This window comes from Coloeus monedula (assembly GCF_965178545.1).
Source record: "Coloeus monedula genome assembly, chromosome: 12".
NCBI classification, from domain to species: domain Eukaryota; kingdom Metazoa; phylum Chordata; class Aves; order Passeriformes; family Corvidae; genus Coloeus; species Coloeus monedula.
This window is the reverse complement of record NC_138792.1, coordinates 11,631,405-11,645,672: the sequence shown is the minus strand read 5'-3', so window position 1 is coordinate 11,645,672 and position 14,268 is coordinate 11,631,405. Positions and strand designations below refer to the sequence as shown.

The 14,268-nt window shown below is 39.3% G+C and overlaps 1 protein-coding gene across 1 annotated transcript; it reads right to left on the bottom strand.

The window, feature by feature from the left end:
* Positions 1-1,666: 1,666 nt before the first annotated feature.
* FAM199X (family with sequence similarity 199, X-linked) lies at positions 1,667-14,263 on the bottom strand. Its single transcript, XM_082289378.1, has 6 exons — positions 14,003-14,263; positions 10,948-11,167; positions 8,691-8,840; positions 8,208-8,369; positions 6,854-7,114; positions 1,667-6,001 (listed from the first exon to the last, which is right to left on the bottom strand). The coding sequence occupies exons 1-6, from the start codon at positions 14,188-14,190 to the stop codon at positions 5,831-5,833; spliced, it is 1,152 nt and encodes a 383-aa protein (XP_082145504.1). The 5' UTR covers positions 14,191-14,263; the 3' UTR covers positions 1,667-5,830.
* Positions 14,264-14,268: the final 5 nt, after the last annotated feature.

The following is a 14,268-nucleotide window of genomic DNA, read 5'->3' as shown; positions in this document are numbered from 1 at the left end:
GACAGCAGGCCTGCAGCCAGTGACACCTTTCCCTGTCAAATTAAGTAAAGCAAGCTTATCAATTGGTTTTGCCAGTGTGGAAATCTTCATTCAGCTTGTGCCTAAATAGGGTTCAGCCATCAAATGAGACTTTCTCAATGCAGTAATACTGGCTACATATGAGAGAAATGAAGAAATGCTTAAGGAGGGCTAATAAGAGTCAGACCATCTTTGGTTGTGCCCATGTAACCCCGGTGACAAGCAGCTGTTTGCCAGCAGATCAGACTCACCCCTGCAACTGGTACCTTGATAATGAACTGCTGCAACAGGACAGACTGGGAAAGATCCTGGGATTCAGAAAGCATAAGCATCAGCTTCCCTGCAGCTTCTGGGTGCTATGCAAGGAAATGTCAGCCCTTACAAGCAAACATCCCAATGGGTCAAGGTCCTTGGAAACATTTCAATTTGGGTTTTGTTGCAAAACATTCCACACTGTCACTCACCTTTGGGTGAAAACAGAAAAAACGCACAAGCAGGCTGCTCAGGTGAAGGCAAAGCACCACAAGAGCAAGAGCTTCCACAGTTCTGTTCAAAACAATTAAAGATCTTTCACAGTTCGACAAGACTTGTTGTGATATGCAGCATTTTCCACCCTGTCCTTCTCCATCTCTTGACGTCTACAGAAACTGGGATAGCAACACTTGGTCAACTTCAACTTCTGTCAGTGTTTGATGAGAACCAACTCCCAAAAGTGTTTGATGAGCCATAGCCAGGACAAAGAAGGTAGTTTTAGATCCCTGAGATGCTGCAGGAAACTTTCTGCACACTGAGGAATACATCCCTATGCCAGCTATCCTCTTCTCAGGTTTTCAGGATTTTTTTTATTGGATTCCAAGAGGAAAAAAGGAGTTTTTGCAGTATTACACTTCAAACTTCAGTATTGCAGAAGACAAATTTGGTTCAGGGACACAATTTATACAAGCTGGCAAGTGTCCTCACACTTACCTATTCCAAGACTGGTAACGGCAAAGCCATTGCCACTGCTGTGTCCTTGCTGGTGCTGAACGTACATAAAAAATACCTCTGGCACAGGAATCAAAACAAAGGACAGCTCAAAGTACATGACCTTGGGTTATATAATTCACAACAATTAATTGCTTCCCTATGAAACAATTCTTGTCAGATTTTAGTTAAGGGGGGACCAGTTTGGTTTCTGCCATCAAGAACAGTTAAGATGTGCCACTTTATTTGTATTTTCTGCCTGAACAGTGACTCCGCAGGTCCTGCATACAAACTCCCCTTCTCTGAAGAAGATACTACATAGTTTCATTAGAATATCTTTGTTATATCATTAATTTTAATTCCAACCTGTACTTCAATATGCACATAACTATTTTCAAATACAATGAAAACTTGAATTCAACAGCATCAGAGCTTTCAGTAAATCCTTCACAACTTCAGAAAAATCTCTATAAACATTATGTAAAGTAGATACAGAATGTACAGAGAACAGTTTTCTATACAAAAGTGCATTTTAGCAATACAATTAGCAGAGAACCTGGGAAAAGAACACCCTCAATTTAAGCAATACCATATACGCTAATCTATACCCTCATCTCTCCCCCCGACCAAAACGAAAAAAAAAAAATCAACCCCCCCACTTTCCCCTTGCTTTGGTTATTAACTATATTCAAGGCTTCAGTATTACATTAATTTTTTTTTTTTTACATTGAAGAATTTATTTGTCATTTGGAAATGTTTTGAAGTTAGCCAGATGAGAGAGAATGCAAATATGACTCACCAGAGTTAACAGTCAAAATAGACAAACTTTTAATATTACTAAGATTTGCCCTTGATAGATTAATAAACTAATCTTTGCAATCCTTAAATGGACAACTGTTGACTTTTCTGTGCCCAAGAATTGCAAGATCAGTAAGCTTAAGAACATTAAACCAATAAATCTAACATTTGCCATGAAAATCTGGCATATATGAATGAACTTTAAAAGCTCCCAAAACAGTCAGGTTTATTAATATTTATAGACCAATGCATCAACTGATTTAAAAGCTGAAAGAGTGTCAGGAGAAAAGAAATGGCTTCAGGCCATTCAGCACAGATGAACAGTAAATATTGCCATTTTATCTTTCTGTATTGTATATGCACTCTGATGTAAATGCATGTAAGAAAGTTCAAGCAGGTTGGTCGATTTGTTTTCTCCCCAGAGAATGATCTTCACAGGTTTCAAACAACAATATGAGAACTAAAATTTGAGCCCAGGAAAGTCTTGCAAAGACTTTTCTTGTTCTTCCAAGTGAGCACCCCATACTGAGCATATTGTAACCATCTTTTTATCAGCTTCCCAGATTAAAAAAAAAAAAAAAGGTATTTTAACAAAAGATGACATACACAAAAATCAGCCAAGTTTGTCAGGCAGCTTTCTTCCTCATATTTAAAAATCATATTAGAAAAGAATGTTCTCTCTTGTTTACAGTCCTATTGCAGTCAGACTTTCAGTGCTCCTTCTAAGCCTTTTTAGAGAAAAAGTTACCGTGGAAGCAAACTGTAATTGTTACAGAGTGTAAAATGATTATATTCACATTGCAGTGGGTACAAAGTTCCTACAGACACAGTTTCAGTACCATGAAGCCATGTAACTATGAGCTTTTTCCTGTGTGTCTCTATGTTGCTTTTAAACTTAACAGTTTTTCTCTATTAATAAAAAGCAGGGATTTGATTTAATTTTTTAAGAAAAAACACAATAAGGATGCATTATTTTAGCAGTCTGTTACTCTTGTTCATCAGTAGTTGCACCTGTAGCCACAATGGCCAAAACTTAAATCGGCAAGACCAAATTTCACTGACATTCCAACTGTTTGACTAATACCATGGGTATTTCATAGAAACTCACAGATTTAGATTGGAAAAGTCCTTTTAAGATCATCAACTACCACCCTAAATCTAACACTGCCAAGCCCACCACTAAACCATGTCTCTAAGTGCCACATTTACATCTCTTTTAAGTACCAACAGGGATGGGGTCTTCCTGGGTAAGCATTGAGTATAAAGCAGGGAAAAACATGAATCTGACAAAAAACCTCCCCCCCCACCACAAAATGAGTGTGCCACTAGAACTACAGAGGATGAGAAAGCAAAAGGAAAAAAAAAACCCAAATGTGTAGAAGTATGTAAGAACTCTTGAATCCCACAGTCACTTCAGGCCTGATTCTCTGAGATCAGGAAAAGACAACATTATATCTCTGGGTACTTGGCAAAGAACATTCAAGGTAAGCAAGATGCTATTCTGCATTCCTATCAGAACATTCAGAGTTTTGTATTCTTTGCATTCTTATGAGCATCCTGGATCTATGAGATCACAGAGCTATAAATTATTAGCATGGAATCCCTGGAAATCCACTCTCTTCTATCATTTTAACTGTCACACACACAACTGAAGTACCTGCTGGAGACAACACAGCACAATCAGGTATTCTGGCACCCAGGACCTTTTCGTCCGATGTAACAAAGGAGCAACTGGACCCACCTAATCACTTAGAATACTTTATACTTACATGCTCACACTATGATGGAAATACTATCTTCCCTCACTTCATGATCTCTGGAAGCTAGTAGACAAGTGACCAGAATGAACTGTACCTCATCAAAATGATGGGGTCTTTTCACAACAAAACCTGAGGCATTTTAAACTCTGAATAGCTGCTGAAACAGAATAAAGTGACACACTTTCACGCTCCACCACACTGAGATATTGCACCTTTCTTACAATTCACTTCAGAGTTTCAATTCTCTACAGTACTAAGTGTGCATTTTTCTTCAGAAAAAAAATTCAATCACATTTCAAAGTCACTGCAGAAAATAAAGGTTGTAGTGAACCGTGACAGTGTACACATGGTGAAGTATTTCATGATGAATTCATCCATTACCATGCAAGAGTTTAACAACTGCACCCTGAAATTAGCCAAATCGATAGCAATTAAATTTTATTTTTCACACAAGATATTCAAAAGAAGCTCCAGGTTTAAGTCAATCTAAATTCTCAGTAAAGTGTATACTGTTAAGAAGTTTTCAGTATTGATTATACAGGAGGGAGGCATCAACTAGCAACAGCGCAGTACAAGCAAATACTGACAGGTAAGAGACACTTGTGGTTAGTGCACAAATATACTGGCAATATGGGATGGCCAACATGAGCTTAAAATGACATTACCTGGCTTTTAGTCAGTCCACGGCCAACCCTGGGTACCTGTTGTAGAGCAGCAGTAAGTTCACACATACTAGTTTGCCTATGGGCCTCATTTATTTCTTATCAAAACCCTTTCAGAGGCCACTGTTCAGATAATTTACTGGTCAGTTTATTTTGAGGCTAAAAGGAATGCCACTTCTGAAAGGAAAATACTTCAGCTGTCAGGGCTAATAAGTCTGTGCAGGACATGGAACATTAATGTCAGTAGTCCTAAAGCCAATCATGCATTCTGCAGGATTGGGCTATATCCTCCTGCAATTACAGACACTTGTGGCCACACTAAACTGTCAAACTCCTTAATTCAACAGTAAAATTAATGAAGCATTAACATAATAAAAAATTATTTTCTAAACTCAGAACTCAAAAATACTTTTAAAATGTTTTAAATTTCACATTAAAATTTAGAACAATCATTTTTATCTCAGCCATGGGGGGAAGGAGTTCTATAAAAGTAAGATAAAGACTAAAATCAGCCTAAAGATTGTCAGAATTAGGAAAAAGGTTGAAACTACTATTACTTCCCTACCTGAAAGCCGCAATTTTACCTAATTTTCTTATCATGAGAAATTTCAAAAGCTGATAGACAACAAAAGGAGAATTCTGATACATGTCATGGTGTAACGACCCACACAGAAGACAACCTCAGCTAAACATACAATTAAAAAACTACAGCTGCAATAAGTTCTCCTGTCAACAATATGAATCTATTTAGATACGCTTCTGGGGAAGAAAACCACTGAAGTTGTGTGCCACTTGTTTGCACTTCTGTTTCCAGTAGTGTTTTTAACTATTTTAAGTAGTGTCCTAGACAACTTAATTGCAGATTAGTGTATTTTCAATGCATAAATGTGTTTTTATTGGGATCTTTTCACTAGGGATGTACTCGTGAACCATTAGTAACAATCATAAGATATTGAGCAGCAAAATAACCTTCTGAAGACTTAGCCTGCAATTATTTTGAGGTTTTTTTCAGAATTTTAGTTGGTTCCTAAGAACTACATTATTAGGCAGTATTTGTGTTACAGATTCTCTGCATTAGATGTCCTGCTTCTTGTTTACTGTGTAGTTTGAGTTAAATCCCAACTTTTAGAAAAGTATCAACAGTACTTTGATTTTGTACAAATCAAGAGCAAGGCTGAAGAAAGCCCCATAGAGCAAAAGATTTTTCCTCATGCTAAACAATCTTCCTATTAATGGGAAAGGAAGACAGAACAAGTCAAGTGTAATACTAACTCTAAGCTGAAAAAACCCAAAAAAGCTGAAGCATAGTAATGCATGCTTTGTGTCATCCAAAAGCACCCCTAGACTTACTTGCAAGTAAGTTAGCATGTCAGTCAAGTTCAAATTTCCTTAAAATTAGATCTCTTCAGCAGCTTTTCAGAAGATAGATAAGCTTCTGAATTCTTTGTTGCAAAATTAGTCTCAAAAAGCTGAAGCTACTCAATACTTAGACCTTCTTAGCAAAATTACACTTGAGAAAAGATCTGGTTTGTATTGTTAACACTAATCAAAATTTGGTCAAGAAATATATGTAAACAATAAGGATAATACATTTAAGGCTTAGAAAGAACACTGATAAATTCACCCCTGTCACATTAAAATATCCACATCTCCTTCATGGTCCTCCTCAGTCACTTTTAAAGATAGCACTTCTTCATTAAGAAATAACCCACTCAGTCTTTCCTTACGAGCTTGTCTTTGTTCTTTCAGCTGTCTCTTCCGTAAGGCCTTTTGCTGGAGTTTCCGTTGCTTGGAACGTTTCTGTCAAAATACAGAAGAGACAAAATATAAGATTTTTTCCTGTAAATTAGAAAAAACACCTCTGAAGCTGGCAAATATAAATTAACCTCTAAAATAACATCTGCTCTGAAAAATAACAAACACGAATTCTCAGAGGTGGTGTAAACATTCATCCAAAATCATACCTGATATTAAAATATCAAGATAATTTATCACAACTGAATTATGAGGCACAACATTACCCTGTGATGTTGCATAGTCGAGTCTTTGATTGGGGGAATCTTTACCGCTGGAGAAATGTTAGTCTTACATTTAACAAACCCAAGATGTTGAAGAGCAAGAAAGAACTGCTCCTCTCCTCCACACTTGAAACTAGAATTACGGGGACAGAAGGAGTACCACAGTACTACTTTAAATGAAACATGCTTCAGTAGGTCCCTTCTCACCAAGGAATCTCATGAGACATGCTCAAAGAATAAACTGAAGAAGATTCAACAAGCCTGATGAAACTTCTAATTGAGAAAAAAAACCAAAAACAATCAAGGGTCTCTCTACTGTCCAGAAATTATGCCTAGATTAGGGTGATCATTCTTAAACAATTTTTTTCTTAAGTTAGATGCATAAGCCTTATTCAAGCCCACTCAACTTATCCTAAACAAAACGAATTAGAATATCTACAACATACAAACATCAGGCTTTCAATTAGAAGTGATGGGAAGAGGACAAGTTTAAATTCCTTATGATCGTTGGTTTATCTAGATAACTCAGTTACTCTGTTCCTTCAGGACAAAAACCCCAGGTAACATCACATGAGCAAGCTTCACAAGTTAAGACAGCTTAATTAATACAGATGTACATAACTAGAAACTTTACTTTTGAATCCCGGATTCTTTCTGCAGCACTTGTGGACAAATTGCTGTCACTGTGTGCTCGACTCATGTTGGCACTGGAGTTTGAAGCGGAGTTGGCAACGCTGGAGCCGCTGCTGCTTGCTGAGCTAACCATGCTGGCACTGCTGCTGCTGGCACTGGCACCACTCACACCACTGGTACTCGCACAGCTGTAGCTGCTCCTCTTCCAGCTCTCCCTCGCAGACCGCTGGCGAGGTCCGTGTTCCTTGATATAGTTTCTCACCTTTAGAACAGAGGCAGCAAAATTACTATAGCTTGATAAATGCTGCACTGAGATACTCCTTTTCATGGAAAAAAAAAAATCTGCCTATTAATAATTATGAAGCATTGGGTCAGTTCAGTTAGGCTTTTAAAACATTTTCCTGTGGCTGCTTAAAGCCCAAGCAATCCAGAGTCACCCAGAGAACTTAACTGAGTTAACATTTCTTTCACCATGGAAGGAAAATAAGTAGCAAGGGCTGGGGGGTTCTTGTTTCTTCTGCCTGTCATACTTGTGACTGTGTAACAATATGTTATTATTTTAACACCAAACAGAAATATCAGTGACGTTCAAGTGAACCAAGTTGTTTACTTAATGTATCAAACCCCTTTATTTTGCTAGGTATACTCAAACAAAAATGGGTGTAAATAAAGCAGCACTTTTCTACTTTAAGATGACACTTACAAAATCCTTGAAATATGAAACAGACCAAGCCCATAAAAGCAGTGAATGTTTTCCATTTTCAACTTTATCTTCAGCATTTATCAGTGCAACACTGAGGAGTTCAGGTTGTTTGGACACTGCATCTCTTCCCAACAACACATCTCAATAATTCAGTGACTGAGAAGACAGTAGGATGTATCTACCCTATCAGCCAGGCACCTTTCTTTGTTATAACTTGCATCTTGCAACATCTTTAAAATGCCTTATTCTCTATCCCTTTCTACATGAAATTTATGGTCTTCCCCAATGAATTCCAATCTTTTGGAGTTTTAAATGCTAGTTTACATTCAGTGAGCAAATGAAGACTCTCAGCTAGCTGATGGTCATGAAGTGGAGTACAGTGCCATAAGCAGCACCAGGTCCACAACATAACTCATTACACACTCACCAGCTCTGGCTTAACACATAGTGAGAATATATAACCAGTCTTTTATGTAAAGGTTTAGTACATACAATATGCTTTTGAACTCTGTTTTCCATCACTGACAGTATTGTGCTCTAGTGTCTCTATATATAATGATTATGCATAAAAATTGATCACAAGTCCATAAGATTTTGCAAGATATAATCAGATGCTGAAACCCTGGAGTCAAATGTACAAACCTTAACTCACCTGTTTCAGTTTTTCATCTGTGAGACAGTTCAATTCAATAATGAATTCACTATCTGTAGGTGAGATCTGAGCAGTAGGATCAATAATTTTAATAATATCAAGTTGCTCTCGAAGGCCCATCTCTGTACTGACTTTGCGACTCAAATATTCAATATATTCAACCTAGGACCCAAAGAAAGGCAGGTCATTTTGGAGTATCATTGATTCTAAATGAGAGACAGAAAAAAGAAAGAACCAACAGAATAAAAACATGCTCAAATATCATGATTCTAGCCTTGAGTATCCTTAAAAACCTAGGGTGAAAATTTGAGTAGGCATTAAACTGCCTCCTACAGATCCAAAGGACAAGGTTTAGTTTTGAGAATCAAGTAGTACTGCACAGGTCTGCATTTACACCTACAGCAAACAGGATGGCTTTTAAGTTTTATCTTTTAATTGGAAGTTCTTCTGTACATTGCAGTTCTCACATAGGAAAAAAGTCACCTGTTCATCATTTGTCATTGCACTCCATGGAAGTTCATCAAGATTCCTATGCTTGTTTTTCTTTTTGGGAAGCAGACAGGGAGAGCTTGGAATACTCGGTATAACATCAGAAAGCACATCACTCCCACTTGTAATGTCGCTGCCAGGCAACTTGTAACATGCAAGAGGAAGAACAAAGCTTTAGAATACAATAGGCAGATTGTAAATCATTCTAACACTATTAACAATTCAAAACATACCATCAAATTAGCAAAGCACTGATTATCTCTGTACTTTAACAAACTCTGTGTAATTACTCATAAACCTGCAATACTCCCTTAAATCTTCCTACAAACAAGTGCAGCAAACTCAATTCACACTATTCTGCACTAATCAATCCTCTTTTTAAAAATTCGTGTTTAAGAAAACAGCAGATTGATGCCGCATTTCAACTATTTCCCTTCTCCATCAGTGGAAATGGTCCATTACAATCCAAAGCTAAATCTAAACCTCCCATTTTGGAGCATAAGTCTAGTTTAAGGAAGATAATTTTAAAGCAGGTCTGTAATTCCTACCAAACTCCATAATACACAAGACAATTCAATTGAAGTCACTGTCATTTGCCTGGAAGCAACTGAGAACTTCAGCTAGCTTCATTTATACAACTGACGTGATTTCTGAATGCACTTCCAGTTAAAGTGGGACAGTTGGATTACTTGTGCTCAGATTCTGCCAGATAACACCATAAAGAGCTACAAAAAAGTCTTTCCAAAATCCTGTAAATCCAATCAAGTAAGTCTCTTAAGAAAAGCTTGTTTTAAAAAACAAAGAGTAATAAAAAAGCTAGTTACCAATCAAACATACTGTCAGCTAAGGCATAGGAAATGGCTTCTTTTCAAAACAATTGCCAAGTTTATCAAGCAATTAAAATTTCATAACTCAGTGAAGCTCTGAATCTTTAGGATCCAACCTGAGTTGTTCCTACAGACTGCATTGTAAACACACACTTGTAACTTCAGTGATATAACATACATTGAGACCAGCAGATGGACTAAACCAGTCAGAAATTCAAAGCTGATCTCAATACATGTCTCAAGTTCACTTGCATCTTCTGGAACAGGATTTGAGCTTTCTTGAAATCAGTTTTCAGTTCTTGCACTGTCCTTAAAAGACTCTCTACATGCTCTGACCAAGCTTTATGACAAAATTTTAAAGTATTCCCCAATAAATTCTGAAGCCCTATGTTACCTATTTCAAAGTTATATATACGTTCATAGTTGATTTAAGTCTTTAATATAAAAAGTCAATTTAGGTCTACAATATATTTTAAAATGCATATCACATTTGAAAAACTGCTGAACAGGGAAGACTATCACAAACTAGAGATATCCAACAAGGACTGCATTCAGCACAGATGCAGGAAAAGGATGTGATTCACTTTCACACTTTTCCCATTCTGGTCAGACAAAATGAGCTCTCTACTCTTATTGGCATAGAAAAAACAAAAGGATGGAAAAAAGCTATGGCAAGAGTTTCTACAGTTTACCTAGAAAGCTTCAGTAGGACCAGACATCTATAAACAGATTTCATTAACAGGGCAGATCCTCAGTACAAAGGGTCTAAGCTCATGGCTACAAGAAACAGACAATGGTTCCTAAAACCAAACAACATGTAAGCATCCTTCTTTGGAGAGCTGACCTTCAGTCTCTCCTCCTGATTAAGGAGGTCGGAATAAAATGAAACAAAACATTTTTGTTATCATTCAAGATTCAGATATGTGCTCCTATGTTCAGTAGTTACAAAGAAACAAGTGCTGAGGTCACTTGGTTTGTTCAGAAGAAGAGGAGACCAAGGAGAGGCTTCATAGCTGTCTACAGCTTCCTCAAGAGGAGAAGAGGAGGGGGAGGCACTGATCTCTCCTCTCTGGTGACCAGTGACAGGACACAAGGGAACAGCAGGATGCCAGGTCAAGGGAAGTTAAGCTTAGGTATCAGGAAAAAGCTCTTCCCCCAGAGGGCGGTCAGGCACTGGAACAGGCTCCCCAGGGCAGTGGTCACAGCACCAAGCCTGAAAGAGTTCAAGGAGTGTTTGAGCAGAATCTGTCAGACACGGAGTGTAATTCCTGGGCTTGTCCTGTGTAGGGCCAGGAGCTGGACTTCAGTGATTCTTGTGGGTCCCTTCCAACTCAAGATATTTTTTCTATTACTTTTCAACTACAGCTAAATCCAGCACACAACAGTCTACACAAAATTTTACATTTCCAGTGGAACCACCTTACCTGCCACTCAAACTCGCTGTCTGACCAATCCCAGTATGTGCTGATAGAAGAGGAGACATCACTGCAGACACTGCCCTCGGGGAACAAATCAAAAGAGGTGAATTCCTGGTCATCCAGGAGTGAGTAACAATCATCCTGATCCCCCACTGACACCGATGAGAACAGCTCCTCGCTGCACTCTGAGCTGGCCACGCTCGTCCCACAAGATGTCAAGTTCCACCTGCAAAACAGGATAACACAATTAGAGAGCAGCAAACCTTGGCATCATGTGTCCTAAGAAATTCCTTTAAGCCTCGTTAAACTATCTCCACTTTGCTAGTGATATTATACATTGACTTCATTGAAATAAGTTCTAATTATGTAAATTGAAGTATTCTATTTTTAAATATTTTTAAAAGTACATAAACAACACCAAAGGGGACACAATGTTAAAAATATCAAGGCAAAAATCCATATACAGTTAGTATAATTACACCTTTATTTTGATATATTATCAGTTTCTGCCCCAGAGGTATGACTCCTGTAGTATGGAAATTGTCTTTTTTTGCTGCTGGTTGGGTTTTTAAAACACACTGATCTAAAAATAAAATTTTCCAGGCATTGGGATATTTAAACTTCCACATAAACTGGAATAAACAGAACAAAGAAGTTAATCAATTTGACTCCAGGACACATAGAAGTCAAAAGAAATTTCAGGTTGATAATCCCCCACAACATTAAGGCTTAATAAGGAAACACATTATGGACCTATTATTCACAACTCTGAATGTCAAAAACATTGGACATGCTATTGGAATGAGACAGTGCAAGATGGGGAAGTGACCTGTGTGAAAATGCTAGCATGACAAAATTAAACACCTTTTTCACCTCATTATTTCATTACAAAGCTAGTTGAAGTTGTTGCTAAAGGAAAGCCATTGAGAACACAATTTTCACAGAACAGATTTTTTACTCTAATGAGAGTAAGCCAGAATGTAACAAGCTCATGAAATCAGTCTCCATATCTGGATTTATTTTGCATATTGGTGAAAAGTAGGTCGAGACAAATATGAGTCAGCACAGCACTGCAATATGGCCAAAACAATTTGAAAAGGGCTTCTAAAATGCACCACACAAGCCCACACAATCACCTCCTGTTCCATCAGCCTGTCCACTTCATTCTGGCTAACTACAAAAACACTCTTCTATCCAACTGCAAAAGCTGAGCAATTCTATCACCAAAAAGGCTGGTCCTCAATCTCATTATTTAAACTGCATACCAGGCCGGCTAAATATGTTTGTGATGGATTCATTTCCACATCTGCTTGGCCAGATGTGAATTTATCCAATGTTAAAGACATTTCCAAAACTTTCCTCATAGCAGATTCAGGAGTTCTTGCCCTGCCTCCCTTTCTGCATCCCTTATAGATGTTCACTGCTTTGCTGGTACAGACTCTTGTGGGCAGGGCAATCCATTGGTAATGAGCAGAACAAGACTGTGGTGACACAGCACATTACTCGACATGAACACAGTTTCAGAATCCATGAAATAATGACGAAAGGAAAGACAGAGTGGACAGTTTCCAGACATCAAAACAAAGGCTGAGGTACATGGGCTCTAGTACCAACAAACTACACACGTACTCCAGGTACAGGCAGTCAGCCCTCACCTTCTCATAGCCAGGGGGGCCTGCTGTGTTCCCTGGGGTGAACTGGATTAACAACAAATGGGAACTACATTAAAATTACTCCTAACTTTAAAAAATAGAAAACCTTATGTGAACACCACAGATTGAGCTGCACATCTGCAATGGCTTAATCAGTGCAAGACAGGGCATGTCCTTTTCCAGAGAAGTGAAACAGCCCCTCAAGATGCCTGGGTTACAAACCTGGGCTCGTAAAATGAGCAAACCTGAGCAACACACTTGAGAAGGCAACAGAAAGAGAAATGTACAAAATTAATTAAATGCAAATTTGGTGACTATCACACTTTTATTTACAGATATTCTAAGAATATATCTTACTGCTCATGTCTTATGACTTAAGAACTATATTATGGAAGCGTATCATGTTTGATCAAGGCTCTTCATGCTGAATCATTTAAGAATGTATAATTAAGAATTTGCCCTTATGAATGACACTTTTAAAGTGCAATTTCCAAGACTTCATATAAATTCACTATTCATAATTGTGTTGCAGAAATACTAATAACCCATAACAGAATCTTGCAAGTCTGGAACAGGAATGTTGGAGACATATATGTTGGAGACTGAAATCTCATAGATTATTCTCAAAAAAAGCTATTGCTATATTCAAGCTTAATACTATGCATTAGCAGAATTAGGTTCTTAGGAAAGCAGGACAGTGGTTTTGATTTTAGGAGCACAACTGGAACTTCTTTGTTGAGCTGTATTTGCCCTTCTAGAACAGACCTTTTCTACAAATTACAGGCAGAATAATTTGCCCTTAATTAGTAGCATGGGGTGGAAATGTTTCTTCAGAAGTCAGTACAGTCACCAAGCCACCTAACTCATTCTGAATCTCTTAAGGTCTGCCTGGTATTCATGCAAGACCTGCCTTTAAGTCTTATAAACACACCATTCTGTAGCTGCCTACAGCCCTCAAAAATTATCAAAATCTCAAAAATTAAGAAACTCGGAACGAGGCTTGGAGCAACCTGAGCCTAGTGGAAGGTCTCCCCGCCCAGAGCAGGGGAGTTGGAACTAGATTGCCTTTAGGGTCTCTTCCAACCCAAACCATTCTATGATTCTATGAAAAGACACATCTTAAAACACTGACACAGCTCACACCGGCAACTGTAACATGATGAGCCGAACGCAGACTAAGCCAAGGGGAAGGGTAACCCAGCAGGGCGTGCGGCGGACACGCGGAGCACCTGCAGCCCGGCCATGGCCGGCTCGTCCCCGGCAGGGCAGCGCGGGAAGGATGCGCGGCCCTGCTCAGGGGCGGCCGCGGCCCTGCTCAGGGGCGGCCTTGACCCCGCCGCGACCGCCGCGCCGCCCGCCTCGACCCCTCAGCATCACCCGGCCCGCCCGCTCTGACCCGCTGAGCAGACCTGTTGGAGTGGAAACGGTGCAGCGGGTCGGTGCGGTGGCAGGAGGAGAGCTGGCAGCCAAAATCGCTGACGTCCAGGCAGCCCTCCTCGCTCAGGCTCAAGCTGCCGCCCCGCGGCGGGTGCTGGTGCGAGAGCAGCGGGCACGGCTCCTCGGGGGCCAGGAACTTCTCGTACAGCTCCTCGGTCATGGCGGCGGACGCGGGAGCGGCGGGAGCGTCTCAGGCAGCGGCGGGAGCGCCTCGGGCACACGGCGGCAGCGGCGCCGC

What these genes read in the sequence shown, in the direction of transcription:
- FAM199X (XM_082289378.1), bottom strand. Translation starts at nt 14,190, where the DNA reads ATGACCGAGGAGCTGTACGAGAAGTTCCTGGCCCCCGAGGAGCCGTGC. An exon ending in CACCGTTTCCACTCCAACAG is followed by an intron (nt 11,168 to 14,002) that starts GTCTGCTCAGCG and finishes CCTGTTTTGCAG; the next exon opens with GTGGAACTTGACATCTTGTG. An exon ending in CAGATGAAAAACTGAAACAG is followed by an intron (nt 7,115 to 8,207) that starts GTGAGTTAAGGT and finishes TCTGTTCTAAAG; the next exon opens with GTGAGAAACTATATCAAGGA.